This window comes from Trichechus manatus, unplaced genomic scaffold (genome assembly GCF_000243295.1).
Source record: "Trichechus manatus latirostris isolate Lorelei unplaced genomic scaffold, TriManLat1.0 scaffold00098, whole genome shotgun sequence".
Taxonomy (NCBI): Eukaryota; Metazoa; Chordata; class Mammalia; order Sirenia; family Trichechidae; genus Trichechus; species Trichechus manatus.
Window position 1 is genome coordinate 6197510 of NW_004444034.1, and position 23892 is coordinate 6221401.

General features: G+C 36.4%; 1 protein-coding gene across 7 annotated transcripts in view; it reads left to right on the plus strand.

Annotated features, from left to right (window-relative positions):
* The window catches only part of TBC1D32 (TBC1 domain family member 32), a 286304-nt gene that overhangs the window by 133126 nt on the left and 129286 nt on the right, over positions 1 to 23892 (plus strand). For all 7 annotated transcript variants that reach the window (XM_023737184.1, XM_023737181.1, XM_023737180.1 and 4 more), the window contains 2 exons: positions 97 to 215; positions 6378 to 6494. In XM_023737184.1, the coding sequence (XP_023592952.1) occupies positions 97 to 215; positions 6378 to 6494 (236 nt within the window). The remainder of the gene's footprint in view (positions 1 to 96; positions 216 to 6377; positions 6495 to 23892) is intronic.

Sequence of the window (23892 nt, forward strand, 5' to 3'; positions counted from 1 at the left end):
AGACTTGCCAGAGGAATATTCATATCTTTAGTTTATAATCCAAGGAAATATTAATACTATAAATATGACATAAAATAATAAAATAATTCTTCTTAGGATTCATTAATGCACTTATAACTGATTTATGGGCCAATCTGGAATGTGGACGAGATGATGTTAGGGTAGCCCATCCTAGATCTACTCCAGTGGATCCTATTGACCGAAGCTGTCAAAAGGTAAGAAGTGATTAGATTTGTCCAGTAATGTGTAGAATTTAAGTATATATCTCAGAAATGACTTCATCCACACTTTATGTTCAATTGCAAACAACAGCTTCTCCTTTTTCCCCTCTTTCTTTGCATTATAAATCATTTTTTTTCCTTTTCAAAATAAATTTAGTGAGTAATAGGAATACCACTGTTCTCTGGGAATTATGTTTTGCAAGGATGTTTTTGTTTCATGTTATTTTTATTATATTTTTTCACCCTTAATAAAGAGTAATAGCATACCAGGCATGTTACAAAACAACCTAAAACCAAAACAAACCAAACAAGCAAAAAACAATCATGCAACAAAGAAATGAAGTAGTTTTTTGCTGTAGGGATTGAATTTAATAGGAAATTGTTAGGATTCTTTGAAAGGAGTGAGCAGAGGAAAGATACTATCATTTAGAGTAACATGGTAAAAAAAGAGTTCTGAAGCACCCATGTAGTATTCTTTTATAATTCAATTGCTTTTATATATTTAACATATTCTCCAAATTTTATAAAAATGAAATGATAATTGCTAACTTAGACTTTGTGGTAGCCTGGGTAGTTCATTCAAAAGGTGTCATAGTGTCATAAATTTATCAAAAAACACTTTTGAGGCATTGTTCTCTAATAGTGGATTAGTTTTCTCCTGTAGAAAACGCTTACAAACTTTAGGAAAATAATTTAAAAATCAACTGCTTGAATGCACTGGGATGACCAACAACAGGCAAAAAATGAGGATGAAGAGAATGACATTGGTTGAGTTTCTGAACTGAACAGATTTTTGCCTGAGGCAAGTACCAGTTCTACAGATAGAAACCCATAATCCAACATGCTTGAAGATTCAGAGACAAAATGTAGGGTTACACATTAGCTGGAGAGTTGAGAAGGTCCCTAGAAAGGAAAGAACCACAGAGGGGGCGCCCCACACTCTACGTATCCCCTGCCCAAGTATATAGCTAACCCCTGAACTATGCATTGAACTTAATAGAGATATCAGATGCTACCTACCACAGAGACAGACTTTGGAGTTTGAACTCAGCCAAATTAACTGCTGAATTAAAAAAAAACAAAACAAAAAACTGCACTCTTTGGGGAATATAGCAGAACCAGAATCTCTACGACATACTCTTCATTATGTACAGGATATAATCCAGAATTACTAGACATATGAAGAAACAGGGAAATGGGCCTCATACTCAGGAAAAAGATAAATAATGAAGATTGACTGTGAAATGATGAAAATGCTGGAATTATTACACAAGAATTTTACAGTAGCTATTATAAATAGAATGTGATAGAAAATATGATTTAATGAATAAACAGATTGGAAATCTTAACAGAGAAAAATCAACTATATAAAAGAACTAATTAGAAATTCTAGAACTGAAAAAAAAAACCTATTATCTGTAATAAATAATTTTCTGGATGGAGTTAACAGAAGATTTAAAGGTGACATAAGAGTCAGTGAACCTGAAGATAGATCAATAGAAATTATCTAATTATCTGAAGAACAGAGTTAAGAAAACAAAAAAACTGCAGTGATTTGTGGAACCATATTAAAAGTTTAACATATATTTATTTTGTAATGCCAGAAAGACAAGAAAGAGAGAATGGGACATAGAAATATTTGATTAAATAATAAATTAATATTGCTAATGGAGATAGACCCAAAAATCTTTAACAGAATATTATCAAATTGTACATATCACAAGAAAGAAAAACAAACAAACAAAAAAACAGTTGCTATTGAGTCATCTCTGATGATGTGTGTCCGTAGGGTTTTCAGTGTCCCATGTTTTTGGAAGTAAATCACCAGGCCTTTCTTCCAAGGTGTCTCTGGGTTGACTTGAATCTCCAACCTTTTGATTAACAACTGAGCACATTAAGTGTTTGCACCACCTGTGCATTCTAAACAGAAACAGTGCTATTTAATATCCATTTATGATAACTCTCAACGAATTCAATCCTCAGTCTGATAAATGGTATATATGAAAAATGTACAGCTTACATCATACTTAATGGTGAAATATTGAACCTAAAATTGGTTCACTCTTTCCACTTTTATTCAACATTTTACAATAAGTAAAGAAAAAGAAAGAAGAGGCATATAGATTGGAAACAGTGAGGTAGAACTGTCTGTTTGAAGATGGTATGATTATTTCATCCGGATATCAAAACCCAGCCAAACGAAAGGCCCTCTTCCCAAATCTAAGCTCTCCCTAGTATCTTTTAGGGGTTTATTTTGTAGCAAAAACTTTGGAGTTAACCACACTTGCCTTCAGATGCCAACTGTTTCTCAGTATGCTACTTATCTTACATTTATATTGAGGATTAAAGGAGGTAATATGCATAAATATGAGTACTGCAGTACTTAACCAAAACTGTAAGTGTTTATATAATGGTAGCTTGTTGTTGTTGTTAGTTGCCAGCGAGTCGATTCTGACTCATGGTGACCCCATGTATGCAGAGTAGAACTGCTCCATAGTGTTTTCAAGTCTGTGACCTTTCAGAAGCAGGTCACCCAAGGTGCCTCTGTATGCATTCAAAGCGCCAGCCTTTTGGCTAGTAGTCGAGCACTTAACTGTATCACCCAGGGACTCCTATAATGGTAGCAGTTAAACTGTTCTTTTCACCCAGTCTTCCTTCTCCCCTTCTTGTCTGAACTACTTTAAAGAGTATACATACTCTCTTTACTTCTCTCCTTTCCTCCTCAATGTTGCATTCTGCCAAAACTACCTGTTTGGGTCACTTTCTGATTACTCCATCAGTTGGACATGTTTTTAGTGCATGTCTGATAAACTGAGTTATGGTGTTATCTGTCATTCCTAAAACTTCTAAATCCTGATTTGTTTCTTTTCTCCCAAATATTGTCTACCCTTAAAACTATTTTTCTTCAGAGCATTCTTAGAGGATAAAGATTGAGCTCATTAACCTAACACATGTCCTTCTCCTGCCTGCATGCCTGCTACTTCTGCAGCTGTGTTTCTTCTCTCTGCTTTGCCCTATAGTGTCATCCTCTGGGTATCCCCTCCCCCTCCACAGTGCAATACCATCAGGTCATTTAGGGCACTGTTTTAAATAATCAAATAGTGTATGTATCCTAATCTACACTGTGAGTCCTTGAGGCCAGGGACCATTCCTTATTCATATTTATATCCCTAGCATCTGACACAATTCCTGGGAAGCAGTTGGTACTGAAATATTTTGAATCAATGAATAAGTAAATGGATGATCATTATCAACATGAAGGTTTTTAATTCATAAGAAAAATTCTTGTCTTTGAATAATTCATTTTATGCTTTAGTCTTAAAATACAGCAAACATTGAACCTTTGACTAGTTTTTTTTTTAATCATTATTATACAAAACCACATTTTTCTCTTCAAAACATTGATGAAGAGGAATTATGTTTCATCGCTACTATAAATTTTAGGATAATTAACATATGATATTACCAACATCTTATGATGTTATTTTTGTGGGAACCAAAGATTGTATTGTAAATATTTCCTTGAGTTCCTGAAGTGCTTGTTAGACACGTAATGATTTTGTTGTATACTAATGTCTTTAAAAAACTCCAAATGTGTGAAAATGGATTTATTTTGCCTACTAACAAGTTGATGAAATCTTCTCAAGTCTCTTTAAAATTCTGTTCAGGTTGTTTTAATCCAAATACAATTATTGAATTGTTTTCATCGAAAGTTCTACTTAATTTGTTTAGAGTAGCATATCAGAAGCTACCATGATTCAATGTGATCCAGATTGTTTTGTTAGTTTCTTAGGCAGAGGGAGGTTCATAAACACCATGGAATTCTTTACATGAAAATAATGTGAAAACCCTCAATATATTATTAATATATGTGATTAATAAAGACTTATGCTCTTTCCATCAAAATGGACATTTATTAAAAGCTTTTTTGTAGTCTGTCATGGTTATAACAATAAATAGGAAATATACTCAACATAAAAGGTTTATTTATGATAGTATTTAAAGATTACTGGATTAGTATTAAGAACATTATGAAATGTTCGCATATTTAAGTTATAAACATGTTGATGTGTATTTTTCATGACAAATGAGATTTAAAAAAGCTGTAATGAAATGTTTTATTAACCATCGTCCTAGACAACATTTTAGTGTTCAGTTAATTAATTTTTACAGTGGTTTTCTAGGTGGCCGTAAACCTTGTTTCCCTGCAGTTCATTTTAAATATAATTAATAGACATATTCCTTAACATTCTTTCCCTTGATATCAGTTCTTTTGCTTTCTTCCCTATAGTGCGTACTCCTAGTGTAGTGTTCTCTATAAATAGGCAACAAGTAAGTGGTAACTAGATTATTAAATTTATTTAGTTATTCTATTTTATCATGTCTTTACTACTATCCAAATAGAAATAGCTTTAAATTGTGAATATATAGATTATTTTCTTCTTAGAATTGGTTAGAAATTCTGTCTTCGTTTTATGAAATATTGCATTATGGAAAAAAATAGAAGCTTTTAAAAAACATGATACGAGTTCATTTTTCATCCTGCAACAGTATTTGTTAAATAACTACTGTGTGTTAAATATACTCACTATATGTTCTTGTTAATCATCATCAAGTCAGCTCTGACTCACGTTGCCCAGTCCTGTGCCATCTTTATGAACATTGTGACTTTTGTAGCTTTACCAATTCACTATATCCACTCTTATTTGTTAAATAAAGTTGCATTTGCCATAGCAAGTGGGTGATATAAAATGGACTCTGCCTTCCAGGTCCTCAAATTTAGTTATTTAGCTCTGCATAAATTGTGGAGCAAGGCTGGCACTGTTAAATAGTGTCTGAAGATTATATTGTGATTTGGAATGAGCACCCATAGCCTTGTCACAAAACAAATAAGAAAATTTAGATCTTGATCTTAATTGTTCTACCAACTTTCTGAATGTGTTTCTTTGGACAAGTCATTTCACCTCTCTGGACCTCAGGCTTCCTCCTCTATTAAATGAGAGATTGAATTAGATGCTCTTTTTAATAGTCTCAGTATACTGATTCTAGTGGAAATTCTCAATTTTTCTGATTCTCAAAATTTCTGAGTCTAGTGGAAATTTAGGGAAAAAAAGAACAAGCAGAAAAATTAATAGTTACAAATAAGTACAATTTAATATAATACAAACTAAACATGCAAGTATTGAGAGAATATAGGGTTTCCAGAGGAGGATGAAGTTAACTGGAAATTCTTCAGAAAAGATGTTTTGGCCAACTTTTTGAAAGCTGAGAAAGTGGAATAATGAAAAAATGGGAGGATAGGAAGTGCATGTTAGTAGGATAAGAAAATTATGTACATGTGGCAGTCAGTTGGAGGAGATCACAGGCAGATTTGATTGACTGAAGTGGCAGCTTCATGCTGAGAAATAATGGGAAAATGAGGCTTTTGAGACTGTGAACCAAAGAAAGGTGTCAATTAGCAAAGTGCCTTGAGAGTCATCCTAAGGAGTTTAGATATGATGCTTAGTGATGGGCAACCACTGCTTGCTTTTGAGCAGGGGAGCAAAAAAATGAAATGTACCTCAGAAAAATATCCTAGTTGCTTTTAATAAGATGAAATGAGAGTGGGGAGCTTAACAATTCCCTAGAAAGATTAACTTGGTAAGATTGCACTGGAAAGTGACCTCTTTTTGATTAGAAAAGCCATAGCTTTTTAAAATTAACAATAATACCTAGGTTAGTTGGATTTCCAGTGAATGCAGTTAAAAGATAGCTAAGTGGCCTAACGGCAAGAAGATAGAGGATTCATTAACTTTTCCCAGAGCCACTAAGTATTGTTCTCTTATACATCACCTATTACAGTGCAAAAAATGAGAAAGATGGATCAGTTCATTTTTTTCTGAGAACCAAACTTTTCAAGAGATACATGGTATTTTGAAACATTTTCCAACTCATGTATGTTCTGTAACAGTTGTTACATATAACACATTATTGACAAATAGATTATTGTTGTGCATGTTAGGTATTTTGTGCTTGTCAGACGTGTATGTATTTCATTTATGTGGATTAATTAGGTTTATTTAAAAAATCTTTATATCATATAGCTATAAAACTTCATTGCTCTTCTGTGGATGTTGTTGAAAAAATGAACATTTAGTTTTCTTTCTTTTCCCCTAGTCTTTTCTAGCACTGGTGAACTTGTTATCCTATCCTGCTGTTTATGAGCTAGTAGGCAATCAAGAACTTCCTAATAAAGCAGAATATTCTCTTCGTGAAGTCCCAACATGTGTCACTGTAAGTCATCATTTTCTTTTAATCTTTCTCTTTTATAAATGCTACTATCTGAGATTGGTTGTAAAAATGTAATTTGAAACCCCAGGAGTATGACCCCCAGACAACCTTTTAGCTCGGTGGTGAAGTCATCTCCGAAGTTCACCGTTCAGCCGGGGAGTGGACAGCCCCATAAAACCAAATGGGACTAATGAGGCACAGCAGTCCAGGGACAAGGGCCAGAAGGCAGAAGCGGGCAGGAAAGCTGGTGATAGGGAACCCAAGGTCAAGAAGGGAGAGGGTTGACATGTTGTGGGGTTGTTAATCGATGTCATAAAACAATATGTGTACTACTGTTTCATGAGAAACTATTTGTTCTGTATTCTGTAAGCCTTCACCTGAAGTACAATAAAAAAAATAATAAAAAAAAATGTAATTTGACCAAAAAAAAAAAAAAAGGAAAGGAAGACTATTTAATGGCATTTAAAGGCTGATTTGATTGTTCACTCATGGATTGTCAACTTTGCAAATTATCCGTGAATAGAATCTCTGATCCAGGGCTACCTAACAGTCCCTACACCTATCTAAATACAAAGATAACTCTCCCCAACCAGGAAGGAGACTTGGCATAAGTAGAAGTATGTGTATGAATGATTTTTAGATGACCCATTACTTTATTAGACACACAAATGCCATTTCTTCATAGATTAGGATAATTAGGAATAAATTGTATCCAAGGAGTCCATTATGCTTTCTGCTTTCATTTTAATGAATTACATATTATTGCCCCATGAGGGCAGTATATACATATTTATTTAATATGAGTCTCAATTTCATACTAATACTTCCAGATAGGTAACCTGTTTTAATCATTCAGAAATATTTAATTTTTCATCTTGGGTGAGTATGAATTAAACACACATAAACATGTACATACTGGTATATGCATATAAGGTTTAGTAAAGAATTACTTAATTTAGTACTGAAACTCCATTATTAATCATTACTTTTTATTTTCTAGTCACTTAGTCCTGTGTGTAATTTGTTTTAGATACATATTTTTAAATACAGTTTTACCGTTTGGATATTGTCTTTTTTTCTTATTTATTTATTTTTTTATTGTGCTTTAGGTGAAAGTTTACAGACCAAATTAGTTTCTCATTAAACAATTAATACATAAATTGTTTTGTGACATTGGTTGCCAACCCCATGATGTGTCAGCACTCTCCTCTTCTCGACTTTAGCTTCTCCATTTCCATTCGTCCAGCTTTCCTGTCCTGTCCTGCCTTTTCGTCCTTGCCCCTGGGCTGATGTACCCATTTAGTCTCATTTACATGGTTGAGCTACATGTGTTATTGTTTGTTTTATGGGCTGTCTGAGTTTTGGTTGAAGGGTGAATCTCAGGAGTGACTTCAGTACTGAGTTAAAAGTGTGTCCCGGGGCCATACTCTCGGGCTTTCTCTAGTTTCTGTCAGACCAGTAAGTCTGGTCTTTTTTTGTGAGTTAGAATTTTGTTCTGCATTTTTCTCCAGCTCTGTCCAGGGCCCTCTATTGTGGTCACTGTCAGAGCAATTGGTGGTGGTAGCTGGGCGGTATCTAGTTGTGCTGGACTTAGTCTGGTGGAGGCTGTGGTAGTTGTGGTCCATTAGTCCTTTTTTAGACTAATCTTTTCCTTGTGTCTTTGGTTTTCTTCATTCTCCCTTGCTCCAGATGGGGTGGGACCAATGGAGTATCTTAGATGGCTGTTCACAAGCTTTTAATACCCCAGATGCCACCCACCAAAGTAGGATGTAGAACATTTTCTTTATAAACTATGTTATGCCAGTAGAGCTAGATGTCCCCTGAGACCATGGTCCCCAGCCCTCAGCCTAGTAATTTGGCCCCTCAGGGAATTTAGGTTGTCTATGAATCTTCTATGATTTTGGATATTTTCTTTTAACCCTTGCTAACCTTAAACATTTTATTTTTTTTAACTTTCTCTACTTTGAGAAATTTTTCTTCATTTGTATAAAGTGAAATATAAAGGTAGGTACTTCTGTCATTAAATTTTTGACTTAGATTCCCTTATCTTGTTTTCCTTAAAATGTTCCAGTTATACCTCGTGCTTACTTGTATTTTGGCACTTCTTAAGTGGTTTTGTGATTGGCATTTATGTGTCTATCTCCTCAACTGGACTGTGAGTATCTGAAAGCGAGTATGTCTTATTTATCCTTAGCGTCTAGCACATAGTAGGTGTCCAGTGAGTGGTCATTGAAAATCATTATTCCTAATATTGCCTTTATTGAAATGAATTATAGGGAACAAGTACAAATGAGTTGTATTATTTAATCTAGAACAATATCTTGGGTGTTCCTTATATTTTCATGGATATCTACAGCATAGTCAAACATATCTTTCCATGTAAGGAAGGATTTGTTTTTGTTCAGTCTTAAGACTCAACTGCAAAAAATTTTGTTGCCCTACCTCAGTGCATTTTAACCATGTAGAAGAATCACTGCTTCTCATCATTATTTAAACATAAACTCTCTTATTTAAAAAACAAACAAACTTCCCTGGCCTATATCTTCCATTAGCTACCATAGTATAGCTTGCTTTCTTTTTATAGCAACTCTTCCTGAAAGAATATACTTCAAGACCCTTATTCTTTCTCTTCTACCAACTCTGGGAGTCACTGTAATCTGGCTTCTTGCCCAACTACTTCACTGAATTTTTTCTGTCAAAAGTCATCAGTAAATATGTAATTCCCTAATCCAATGGAAACTCCCTTCTTTAACTTCATTTTCTACCTTGCAGTTGACACAGTTGATCCATTCGTCCTTATTGTAACTCTCATCTTCTGTGGCCATGCACTATTTACTTCAGGTTCTCTTTCAGTTCTCTGGTCTCTCCTGCTTAGCCTCCTTTGTGGACTTCTCTTCCTCTGTCTGTCCTATGTCCTTCAGACTGATCTCTTCCAATTCTGTGGCTTCAGCTGTATGCTGACAATTCTCTAACCCATATCACTCACTTGACTGCCAGATCTGTACCCAGATTCCTACCAGATATTGTGCATCTGGAAAATTCTTAGGCATCTTAGTCTTACCATATCTACAACTGAAAATGATATTTCCTCTTTCCTAAATAAATTCCAGTTCCTATTTTCTTATCTCAGTATATGACATCATCATCAGTGCAATTGAATAAGCCACAAACTTAGAAGTCATTGTTGACTCCTCTCACTACTTTATCCTATATATGTAACAAATTACCACGTTACAGATTTTACCTCCCTAATGCCTTGATCTTACTCACTTTTTCCATTCCTGTTAAGACCACCCTAGCTTAGACTCTCATTTCTTATCTATATTATTTGAGATCCTAACTGTTCTTTTTCTTCCAGTCTTAGTGTATAATTTATTCCTCATACTAAGTGAGAGTGGCCCTTTAAAAATGAAAACTAGATGCAGTCATTTTGGTGTTTAAAATCTTTGCTAATTTCCTTTTGCCTTTAAGCTTAGACTCTTTTGCATGGCATACAGTTTCTTGTTACTTTTTAAAACCCTCTCTTTTTCTCTTCTTATAGTCCATTCTCTAACCTCCAGGGCCTTTGGACAAGCTGCTTTCTTTCTCTGGAGTCTGAAAGGTATATAATCTTGCTTTTGAGCCAGATAGCTCCTCTTCATTCTTCAGGACTTACATAGGGTTTTATTTTTTCTGTGAAGTCTTCTCTGTCCTTTCTCTTCAGCTGCCTTTCTAGTTCAAGTGTTTCTCTGAATGTACTCTCACAGCACCTTCTACATGCATAAAACATGTGTTATGACATTATTTTGTAACTCCATGAGGAGAGGAACCATATGTTATCTTTTGCTCCTAAAGTTTATCAAGTTTTTTTTTTTTTTTGCTACTATAAGCATGGTAAGTTCTCAGTAAATGTTCAACTGTTGTTGAAATCAGCTCACTATTTTATTATTTCTTATAGGCTGGACTCTTAATGAGTTTAATCTTAATGAGTTGGGTCTTTTTTAGGCTTTATCCAAGTGGATTTAATGCAGTAATCTTAATTTCTATTTTGTTTAATGGTAGTCCCATGACATGAACCTTAGGAAGTTATATTGAGGAGTCACTGTGTGTGTGTGTCTGTGTGCAAGCACATACATGTGTGTGGACTTGCTTTATGTTATGGATATTTTCAAAATTACAGTAAAAAAAGCATAATGTATTCCTGTGTACCCATAACTAAACTTTACCTTTAAAAAACATTCCAATAGTCTTCTTCCATCTATTCTTTCACTGTTTTTCAGTTTCCTCTCTGTTATTTCCACTTTTTTTCTCCCTGGAGAATTATAAAGCATATGTCAGGCATTATGTCAGTTTGCCTGTAAATAACTTAGTATGCATTTCTGATTGATGAGGACTTTTTGATTTTATTTTGGTTTGCATTACCACCATCTAAACCATGGTAGTTTTATCACACCTAAAATATTAGCTATAATCCTTTAGCATTATCTAATACATAGTCATTATCTCAAACACACACACACACACACACGCACACACACACACACACGCACATTTGGTCATATCAGAATGGAAACAAGGTCCATATGTTGCATTTGGTAATTATGTCTTTTAACTCTCTTTTATTCTAAATCTGTTTTCCCTTCGTTTTTGTTTCCATGCCATTGATTTATTGAAGAAACTGGGTTATTTGTCCTGTATAGTGTTCCACACTCTGGATTTGATTGATTACTTCCTTGTGGAATTTTTAAACTGTTCTATTCCCTGTAATGCCTATAAACTAGTAGTTTAATCTTGAAGCTTGATTAGCTTAAGGTTTAATTTTTTTTGCAACAGTTGTTGTGTATTTCCTGTTACATCAGTCACTTCATGAAGCATATAATACCTGGTTTTCCCTCTTTTAGTGGTGCCCTATGGGGCAGTTCTACTCTGTCTTATAGCGTTGCTACGAGTCGGAATCAGCTCGACGGCAATGGGTTTGGCTTGGTTTTTTTTTTAATGTTGATTAGTAGGTTCAGTTGTTTTTAGCCTTGGATATCTCTGAAATAACTGTTCTTGTAAAAAAGGCAAAATACATGCTTGACTCTTTTCATTTATTTATAAATTTCAGAATAATGAATTGATGTGTTAGTAATATCTGATAGGGAAAATTTTTAAATTATTATTATCATTATGAACTTTGGGTTTTTATATGTATGTCTTTCAATCCAGTACAATCATTATTGCTTTTGATGATCAAAATATTCCTTCTTGGCCACTGAGTTCTTTTGACATGTACATATTAGTGTTTGATACCTTGTTTTCTTACTTTCTTATATAAAATGTCCCAGGTTCCTTGCATACATTTTGTGGCACAAGCCTGGAATAAGCCATTTTTTACAAAGACTCCTTGTTCATTTTAGTAGGAAATGATATTCAGAAGCTATAATCTAGAACTCAGAATGCTCATGGTATTGGTTGTCATTACTTCTAGGCTTTTTGATAGACAGCCAAGGGGAATATGTAGTCTTTTTAAAAGAGAAAAATTAATCATAAGTTTATTTTGATATGTAAACTCATTTGATTATATATGGTTCTTTTCTCTGTTCTGTGTCTCTAAAAGGCTCGGTTCCTAATAACATGAGGAAAATTACTATTTAATTGTACAATGCACATATAGTTTTGAAATAAAATAAGATCAGTGAATGCAGATTGACATTTATTTTCAATTCTTTCTGTCCGTAGAATATATGCCACTGGAGATTTACAGTCAAAATGCTGTTTTAAAATTACTCAAAGTTAAGTAAATCTCTCTTCTGTCTAGTTGTATCATTACCTTGACAGATAGTTTTTAGAATGTTTTAAATTTTGATGGGTTGTTTTCTTTTTTCTTTTTGACTTAACTTTATTTTTTTCTTTTAAATTATGGGAAATAATTGTGTGTTTCCAGTGTATAACAAGGTCCATTCATAGAATATATTTCCATCTTAATCCCCTCTTCTCTCCGTACTTTTATAGCTTTTGCTGCTTAATATGGTAGCCTCTAAGCACCAACCAAAAAAACTAAACCCACTGCCATCGAGTTGATTCCGACTCATAGCGAACCCCATAGGACTTCCAAGGCTGTAAATCTCTATGGAAGCAGACTGCCACATCTTTCTCTGTGGAGCTGCTGGTGGTTTTGAACTGTCGACCTTTCGGTTAGCAGCTGATTGCTTTAACCACCCTGCCACCAGCGCTCCTTAGTCACATGTGACTATTTCAACTTAAATTAATTAAAATTAAAAATTCATTTCCTTAGAGCACTAGCCACATTTCAAGTTTTCAAGTACCAAATAGCCACATGTGGCTAGTGACTAGCATATTGGAGGGCACAGACAGAGAACATTTCCATCACTGCAGAATGTTCCACTGTGTAACAGCACTGTAGATAACAATTTGCATTAGTTTTTGGCTTATCCTTCCACTGCCCCTTAAAAAAATTATATATATGTACATACATATATGTATACATATGTATATATATGTACATATGTATGTGTGTATATGTATGTACGTGTGTATATATATACACACACATATGTATGTATGTATATATATACCACCAGGGCTGCATACGCGCGCACACACACACACACACACACACACACACATATTTATACATATGTGTATATATACTTATATGTATGTGTGTATATATATATACACACATATGTACGTGTATATATGTATGTATGGAGCCCTGGTGGTGCAGTGGTTAAGCACTCAGCTGCTAACCAGCAGGTCAGTGGTTCGAACCCATCAGCTGATCTGCAGGAAAAAGATGTGGCAGTCTGCTTTTGTAAAGATTACAGCCTTGGAAACCATATAGGGCAGTTCTGGTCTGTCGTATAGAGTTGCTATGAGTTAGAATTGACTCGATGGCACACAACAAGAGGAACAATATATATGTGCAGACACACACACACACACTCACAAATATACATATATGTAAGGAGCCCTGGTGGTGTGGTAGTTAAGTGCTCAGCTGCTAACAGAAAAATTGGTGGTTCAAACCCACCCAGCAACTCTGTGGGAGAACAACTTGGTGATCTGCTTCTGGGGCAGTTTTACTCTGTTACATGAGGTCACTGTGACTCAGAGATTGATTAGGTGGCATACAACAACAGACACACACACACGCACATTTTTTTTTCCTCTAGCTTCCTCAAGTAAAAGATAGCATGATATAAATATTTTTTGCCCTTTGCATTTTTCTCTTATTTTGTATACTGGAGGTTACTCCATGGCAGTACATTGAAATCTTGTTCTTTTTTTTTTTTTAAATATTGCATAGTACTCCATACTATGAGGATGGTGCAGGACTGGGCAGTATTTCATTCTGTTGTATATAGTGTCGCTATGAGTTGGAAATGACTCGCTGCCACCTAACAACAACAACAACACTCCATATGTGGAAGTGCTAGAATTTACTCTTCCAGTCTCCTATATGTGGACACTTGGGGTCTTTAAAATTTTTTGCTATAATAATTGATGACAAAATTAACATCTTTATATTTGCCAGTGTGTCTATTTTCTATTGCTGTATAACAAATTGCTGCAAATTTAGCAGCTTAAAACAATACCATTCATTAGCTCAAAATTCTGTAGGTTCTAAGTTTGATATTGTGTGGCAGGGTTCTCAGAGTATCTATTGCAAGACTGAAATTAAGGTGTCAGGTGGGCTTAATTCTCTTCTGACAGCTCTAGGGAAAAATCTGCTCCCAAACTTACTCCTGTCGTTGGCAGAATATACTTCATTGCAGTTTTAGGACTAAAGGCACTGACTGTCAGCAGGGTGCCACTCTCAGCTCCTAGTGGCTGCTTTCAGATCTTTGTTCTCTGGGTGCTCCATCTTTGTAGTGGAGAACATCCTTTGCATCAAATTTCTCTCATGCTTCAAATCTCTCTGACTTCTTCTTCTATGTCCAGTTAGAGAAAATTCTTTGCTTTTAACAGAATCATGTGATTAGGACAAGCCCATCTCAGTAATCTCCATATCTTAAAGTCAGCTGATTAGAGACTTTAATTACCTCTGCAAAATCTCCTGCAGAAGTGTCTGCATTAGTGTTTGATTAAATAACCTGAGTCTGGTGACTTGGGGGTCATCTTAGAATTCTGCCTACTATAGTATCTTTGGGGCCCTGGTGGCACAATGTTTAAGTGTTTGGCTGCTAACCAAAAGGTCACCAGTTCAAATCCACCAGCCGCTCCTTGGAAACCCTGTGAGGCAGTTCTACTCATCCTGTAGGGTCACTATGAGTTGGAATCGACTCGACAGGAACGGTTTTTTGTTGTTTTTTTTTTTTAATAGTATCTTTGGGATAGATTTTCAGGAGTGAGATCACTGGGATGAAAGGTAAATTCATATGTAAAAATTACTATATATTGCTAAATTTCCCTCAATAGGGAATAATCCTTTGCATTTCCATCAATGAAATATTATAGTGCCTGTATCCTGGAAGCCCCACTAAGATTTTGTGGTTCAAAATTTAGATTTTTGTCTGTCTGATGAGTGTGAAGTATTAATTTATATTTTTCTGATTATGAACAGAACATCTTTTCATGTTTAATGGCCATGGCCTTTGACATTTCTTCTGTTAACAGTGTCTATTTATTTTTGCTTATTTTTCTATTTGTGGTTTTCTTTTTCTTCTCGATTTTAAAGGATTCTTTTTATTTTAAGGACATTAGGCCTATAACTTTTCTTGTTTTTATATTGAGTCTCTACCAAAATGCTAGCCCCTGAGAACAACTATTAAGTTGCACTTTAGTAAATTCAGTGAGAATAACACAAACTACTCTTTCCCTATAGCATACAATTTCCTGTTGATTTTCAATTTCTATCACTAAATTTTCAGTTATTTGATAGATCGTGTATTAGGTAGGTCCCTGTTATAGATTGATGGTCTGTGCCTGCAAAGAGATATGTTGAAGTCCTGTATCTGTGAATAACTTTGTTTGGAAATAGGGTCTTTCTTTGAAAATGTTATCAGTTAGATTTACAGGTGGTCATATGGGAGTAGGGTGGGTCCTAATCCATTCTGAGTGGTATCTTATAAAAACAGAGAACAGACAGAGGGACACACAGGGGGAAGACACCATGCTGAGATACATCTACAAGCCAAAGAATGCCAAGGATTGCCAGCAGCCATCAGAAGGTAGTAGAGAGTCATGGAACAGTTCCTCTCAGAGTCCTTAGAAGGAATTAACATGGCCAATATCCTGATTTGGACTTTTAGCCTCCAAAACTATGAGATGATAAATTTCTGTTTTTTTAAAACCATCCACTTTGTAGTATTTTGTTATAACAGCCCTAGGCAACTAAGAGTTTGGTACTGGGAAGTGGGGTGTGTTGCATTAACAAATACTTGAAGATGTGTAAATGGCTTTGGAAGAGTTTTAAGGTGCTTGATAGTTAAAAGCCTAGATAGTCTTGAAGAGAGATATTGCTAGAATTATGTATATTAATGGTGATTCTGGTGAGGGCTCAGAAAGAAGTAAAGAGAGCTATACAGACAGCTTGTATTGTCGTGAACAGAATGTTGCTAGAAATGTGGACATTAGATGTGCTTCTGGTGAGGCTTTAAAAGGAAATGATGACTATATTATTGGACACTGGAAGAAAGGTAATTCTTTTTATAAGGTAGCAAAGAAGTTGGCTGAATTATGTTCAAGTGTTTTGTGTAGGTGATAAGCGTGGATATTTGACTGAGATTTCTAAGTAAAATAATGAAAATGCAGCACTCATTTCTCCTTGGTGCTTGCAATAAAATGTGGGAGGAAAAAGATTGAGAAGTGAACTGTAAAAAAATGGAGCCAGAACTTGAAGATTTGGAGAATTCTCAGCCTAATCATGTTGTAAAAATTAAGAAGCATGCTCTGTAGAGGACACCAAAGATGTAGCTGGAAAACTGTTTGCTAAATAAATTAGGTGTGAATTTATGGATCCAATCTACCATCTCAGCAGAAATACTGACAGCATAAACTGAACGGGATAAAAATGGGATGAAATGAAGGCAAGCTGTCCAATTCCTGTAATCCTACAGGCAGGAACTGGGCTGATGGAGTTACTTGGCTGTGAAAATTTGTTATCCTTCAAGAAAAGGAAAGGGTAATCCTAGGAGGAATTCAGAGATCAACAGGACTCTCAGCATGGGTCTAGGGGTTAGAGCAGCCACTTTCTTGGTTTCAGGGTAAAGCTACCACCTTGGTTTCGGAGGGTGGGCCGCTGTTCTGGTGGGCCAGTAAAATGAGGCTGCACAGAGTTGAGGGAATGGGCCCAACACCTAGGTAATCTCAGAGGACAGAGGATTGTTTTTAAGCTTGAAATCTAATGGAATTTGCCCTGCTGGGTTTCGGATTTGCTTGGTACATATGCTACCTTCTTTCCCTCCAGTTTCTCCTTTTTGGACTAGAAATGTTTATCCTATGTCTGTTCCACCATTGTACTTTGGAAGTAGATGACTTGTATTCTAGGTTTCATAGGGTCCATTGATGGAGAAGAATTTTGCCCCGGAATGGACCATACCTAGGATCTCATTCATACCTGATTTATATTATTCAGAAAATGAGATTTTATACCTAGGATTAAGAATTCCGGGATGTTGAGGTAGGGTGAATATATTTTGTACTTGGTAATAACATTAATTTTTGGGGACCAGAATTTTTAGGGTGGACTGTTATATATTGAATTGTGTCCCCATAAAGATACATTGGAAACCCTGGTGGCATGGTGGTTAAGAGCTACGGCTGCTATCCAAAAGCTTGACAGTTTGAATCCACCAGGTGCTCCTTGGAAACCCTATGGGGTCATTCTACTCTGTCCTATGGGGTCACTATGAGTCAGAATCAACTCGACGACAGTGGGTTTTTTTTTTTTTTAAAAGGATACATTGAATTCCTAACCCCTATACCTGTGAATGTGACCTTGTTTGGAAATAGGGTCTTTTTTTTGCATCCAAGCCATAATAATAGAATTTTATTTTATTTATTTTAATTTTTGGTGAAAATATACACAGCAAAACCTGCTCCCATTCAACAGTTTCAAGACATAATAATCAGTGATGTTGGTTATAACACATTGTGTCAGTATTCTTGTTATTTCTGTTCTAGTTGTTTCACTCCCGTTGACTTAAACTCCTTGCCCTCCAGCCTTCTTGTCTGTGCTTTAAAATAGCTGTTGTCCATTTAGTCTTATACAGATAATTTTTTTAAAAAAGAACATAATACTCAAGGTTGACGGTCTTTACTTTTTGAGCCAAACTGTTACTTAGTTTAAAGGTGACTTCAAGGAATAATTTCGATTCAAGGTTTGAAGAGTAACTCAGGGTAATAGTCTTGGAAACTCCTCCAGTCTCAGTAGGTCTGTTAAGTCTGGATTCTTTAAGAATTTGAAGATCTGGTCTACATTTTTCTACCTTTTTATCAGGATCTATCTGTTGTGACCCTGATCAGAATGTTCAGTAGTGGTAGCTGAGTACCATCTAGTTCTTCTGGTCTCAAGATAGTGGAGGCAGTGGGCAGTGGAGACAGTTAGCCCTGTAGTCTGGTTCCGTCTCTGATTCTGGGTTTCCTTCTTTCTCTTTTGTTCCAGACAAATAGAGACCAATAGTTGTATCTTTGATGGCCGCTCTTAAGCTTTTAAGACCCCGGACACTACTCACCATACTAGGAGGTAGAACATAAACTTTAAGAACTGTGTTATGCCAGTTGACTGTATTGTCCCACGAGACCATGACAATAGGGTCTTTCTTTGAGAATGTTATCAGTTAGATTTACATGTGGTCATACTGGAGTGGAGTGGGTCCTAATCCCTTCTGAGTGGTGTCTTATAAAAGCAGAGAGCAGACACAGAGACACACACACGAACAAGATGCCACATGAAGATATATCTGCAAGCCAAGCAAAGCTGAGAGACAGCTGGGTCTGCAAGAAGCTTGAAGAGATAAGGAAAGATATTCCCCTAGAGGACACAGAGTTTGGCCCCATCAACACCCTGAATTCGGACTCCTAAACCAAGCCAAACCTATTACCGTCGAGTTGATTCCGATTCATAGTGACCCTATAGGACAGAGTAGAACTGCCCCATAGAGTTTCCAAGGAGTGGTTGGTAGATTTGAACTGCTGACCTTTTGGTTAGCAGCTGAATGCTGCAGAATTATGAATTTCCATAATTTAAATAAATTTCTGTTCTTTAAAGCCACCCACTTTGTGGTATTTTGTTATGGAAGCTCTAGGAAACTAAGAAAGATCCTTTTGGTTAATTGAGAAACTCAGTTTGAATTGGTTTAGACCGAAGAGGAAGTGTATTGACCTGTGTAACCAACTTGCAGGAATAGCAAGGACAACTGGAAACAGGACTGCGATTGTCATTATGTCCAAATCTGTCTGTCTGTCTCTGTCTCTCTTTCTTTCTCTTTCTCTCTCTCTTCCTATTTTTGCTTTCCATCTTGGCTTTATTGAGAGGCAAACATCATGTAGTGGTTAAGAGTTTATATTCTGAAGGTAGATGCCTGGATTAGACTTCTGGTTTTGCCTCTTGTTAGCTGTGCGACCTTGGACAAGTTAGATATCAGTTTTCTCTTCTGTTAAAAGAGAATAATAACATTCCTATCTCAGGGTTGATGTGAGGATTTAATTAATTGGATTAAAGGAAATGTAAAAACACTTAGATCACTGCCTGGCAGATAATAAGCACTATGTAATTATCAAACAATATCATTAATATCACACACAAGTAAAATTTTGCTGAAGATCATTCAAAAGTGGGTGCAGCAGTACATTGACAGGGAACTGCCAGAAATACAAGCCAGATTCAGAAGAGGATGTGGAACAAGGGATATCACTGCTGATGTCTGATGAATCATGGCTGAAAGCAGAGGATGCCAGAAAGATGTTTACCTGTGTTTTATTGACTCTGTAAAGGCATTCAGTTGTGTGAATCATAACAAATTATGGATAACATTGCGAAGAATAGGAATTCCAGAACACTTAATTGTGATCGTGAGGAACCTGTACGTAGAGCAAGAGGCAGTCGTTTGAACAGAACAAGGGGATATTGCATGATTTAAAGTCAAGAAAGGTGTGTGTCAGGGTTGCATCCTTTCACCATGCTTATTCAATCTGTATGTTGAGCACGTACTCTGAGAAGCTAGACTATATGAAGAAGAATGGGGCATCAGGATTAGAGGAAGACTCATTAACAACCTGTGTTATGCAGATGACACAACCTTGCTTGCTGAAAGTCTTGAAGCACTTCTGATGAACGTCAAAGACCAAAGCCTTCACTATGGATTACACCTCAACATGAAGAAAACAAAAATCCTCACAACTGGATCAGTAAGCAACATCATGATAAATGGAGAAAAGATTGAAGTTGTCAAGGATTTTATTTTAATTGGATCCATGATCAACACCCATAGAAGCAGCAGTCAGGAAATCCAGTGATGTATTGCAATGGGAAAATCTGCTGCAAAAGGCCTCTTTAAAGTGTTGAAAAGCAAAGATGTCACTTTAAGGACTAGTGCACCTGACCCAAGCCATAATAGTTTCACTTGCCTCATACATGTGCAAAAGCTGGACAGTGAATAAGGAAGACCAGAAAAGAATTGATGCCTTTGAATTATGGTGTTGGTGAAGAATATTGAGTATACAATGAACTTCCAGAAGAACGAACAAATCTGTCTTGGAAGAAGTACAGTCAGGATGCTCCTTAGAAGCAAGGATGGCGAGACTGTGTCTCACATACTTTGGACATGTTATCAGGAGGGGCCAGTCCCTGGAGAAGGACATCATGCTTGGTAAAGTAGAGGGTCAGCGAGAAAGAGGAAGACCCTCAATGAGATGAATTGACACAGTGGCTGCAACAGTGGGCTTAAACATAACAATTGTGAGGATGGCACAGGACTGGGCAGTATTTCATTCTGTTGTACATAGGGTTGCTATAAGTTGCAACCGACTTGATGGCACCTAATAACAACAATGATGTAATTATTTACTATCATTAATAGTGGTATTTTCTTATTCAGATGACATTCTCCATAGGAGAGAACATGAGACCGCCTGCTACTCTATGCTGACATCTTCACTCTTTCCACCAAACAGGAGAGTGGTCTTTTCCTCTACCTTCCTAGTTTAAAAAGCTCAAGGAAGGATCTTGACTGGGCTAGTTTTGTTCAAGGGCTAACCAATCACAAGCCACTCTTGGAAGTATAGGTGCAGGAATATTGGGGCATTATGAATGGCAGCCTCACTGAGAGGTTTTTTAAGAAAAGGGGGTCATATAGCAAAAACATGACCTTTGGGAGAACTATAAACAGTAAGCACTCAAATGTGTATCTATTCGTACAAAATGGGTATTATTGTTTGTTTTCCCAGTCTTGGTCTCAGTCTGGCCTACTGAATTATAGAACATATTCTGAAGATGGGCAGTATCCTTCAAAAAGACAGAGATTCAGGCTACTTTTTTGCAAGTCTCAGGCATGACTTGTATTAGCATGTTACTAGGAAGCTGCTTCTTGATTTAGGAAGCTGATTGCCTTACTAACACGCTTTGCAGCGCTTAGAAACTGAAGCTCTCCATGAGGCAGACTTCCCAGGGGTTTCATTTTCTTTCCTAAGTGGTGATTCATCAATGTAATCCTCTTTGAAGAAGAAATTATTTACCATAACATTTGTTCTCTGAAAATGCATTATCATTGATAGATCGCTGCAATCTACTCTTCCATCAGTTTGTTGGTAATACATTCTCTATCATTTTTATTCTTACAGTATGTAGTACTTAGATTGAGAACTTGAACTTTAGAGTCACAAGGCGTCACTGGCTATTTGATACTCTGTGCTTAGTATTATATCTCGATAACTGCAAATTTCACAGTCACCTATATGTTACCCAGTTAATGAAGAAAATTCTATAGTGATCCTTTCAGAAACTACTATACATGAAGCCTATCAGCAGCCTCTCTTCTCAGGGTAATGAAGGTTAGTGATACGTAATAAATTCTAGATTATTCTGTGAAGATTAACAATGTTAAAATAATGAAATTCATTTTTCAAAATTTGCAATAATTACAGTAGATAATTAATATCTACTTATTGAAAGAACTACTGTTACTGCTACTTCTATTTGAAGAAGAACTATACTGCAAAGAGTACTTACTTAATAGTGTCCATGTGCCTGAGTAACTCAAAGAGAGCTCTGTGGGCTGTGACTGAACCATTGAAGCTAAATCAAGAGTATCAGAATGGTGAGATTAGGGAAAAAGAGACGAGAGGAGTGAGGCAGTTCATGAGAATCTGGGTATGCAACTGGGAATTTTTTTTCATCTCTTGGTTTTTTTTTTTTAATTGTGCTTTAGTTGAAAGTTTACAGATCAAGTTAATTTCTCATACAAAAATTTATACACATATTATTATGTGACATTAGTTGCAATCCCTGTAATGTGACAGCACACTCCCCCTTTCTACTCCAGGTTCCCTGTGTCCATTCAACTCATTCCTGTCCCTTCCTGCCTTCTCATCCTGCTTCCGTACAGGAGCTGCCCAGTTGGTCTCGTGTAAGAAGCACATTCCTCACCTATATTATTTTTTGTTTTATAGTCCTGTCTAATCTTTGTCTGAAGAGTGGGCTTTGGGAATAGTTTCAGTGCTGGGTTAACAATGCATCTGGGGGCCGTAGTTTCAGGGGTTCCTCCAGTCTCTGTCAGACCATTAAGTCTGGTTCTTTTTACGTGAATTTGCATTCTGCTCTATACGTTTCTCCTGCTCTGTTTGGGACTCTCTGTTGTGTTTCCTGTCAGGGCGGTCATTGGTAGTAGCTGGGCACCATCTGATTCTTCAGGTCTCAGGCTGGTGGAGTCTCTGGTTCATGTCGTCCTTTAGTCTCTTGGGCTAATATTTTCCTTGTGTCTTTGTTTTTCTTCATTTTCCCTCACTCCAGCTGGGATGGGACCAACTGATGTATCTTAGATGGCCGCTCACAAACTTTTAAGACCCTAGGTGGAGCTGGGAATATTAATATGAGCTGCTTAACTCAGGTTCTATTATAATTTAAGGAACAAAAAATGTCCAGCTAAGAAGTAGACAACAATGGCACATCATTTTATGAGATAGTAATCTTTTTTTTTTCTTTGTTGATAGGCAATTTATTTAATATTTGCTATTTATCAACTCTGGTCACTATGAATCAGAATCAACTTGACAGCAATGGGTTTGGTTTTGGTTTTCAGTGCAATTATTCTCATTACATTTTTGCAAGGTATCTGTACAATGGTAAATGCATTCCTAAGTGTAAGCTATGATTTTTTTACTAGATAAATTTACACAAAATCCAGTTTTTAATATATCTTGATTACTGTTTTTCAGCTGAGTTTGAATTACTCCATTATTTTCCTCTCTTTACATTAATTTGTTCATATGGTATTTGAACCATCATCCATATGTTGTCGTTGTTAGTTGCTGTCAAGTTGATTCTAACTCATGGCACAGAGTAGAGCTGCACCATAAGGTTTTCAAGGCTGTGACCTTTTGGAAACAGATCACCAGGCTTGTCTTTTGAGGCACCTGTGGGTGGGTTTGAACTGCCAATTTTTCAGCTAGTAGTCAAGCTCTTAATCAGTTGCACCACGCAGGGACTCCTTTATCATTCACATGCTGTTGTAAGGTGTCCTCAAGTCGGCTCCAGCTCATAGTGAACTTTGTATTATGGAACAAAACGTTGCCCAGTCCTGTGTCTTCCTCACAATCATTGCTGTGTTTGAGCCCATTGTTGCAGCCACTGTGTCAGTCCATCTCATTGGAGGGTCTCTCTTTTTTCTGCTTACCTTCTACTTTACCAAGCATGATGTCCTTCTCCAGCTATTGGTCCCTCCTGATAACATGTCCAAAGTAAGTGAGACAAAGTCTCCATCTTTGCTTTGAAGAAGCATTAAGGCTTTACTTCCTCTGTGACAGATTTATTTGTTCTTCTGGAAGCCCATGGTATATTCAGTTTTCTTTGCCAGCACCACAGTTCAAATGTGCCAATTATTTTTGGTCTTAATTTTTTATTGTCCAACTTTTGCATGCATCTGAAATAATTGAAAATACCATGGCTTGGATCAGTTGCACCTTAGTCATCAAAGTGACGTCTTTGCTTTTTAACACTTTTGTTGCTGTTGTTAGGTGCTGTCGAGTCAGTTCCAATTCATAGCAACTCTGTGTACAACAGACAAAACACTGCCCCATCCTGCGCCATCCTCATAATCGTTGCTATATTTGAGCCCATGGGTGCAGCCACTGCGTCAATCCATCTTGTTAAGGGTCTTCCTCTTTTTGCTTGACGCTGTACTTTACCAAGCATGATGTCCTTCTCCAGGGACTTTTACTGCCTGATAAGATGTCCAAAGTATATGAGACGAAGTCTCAT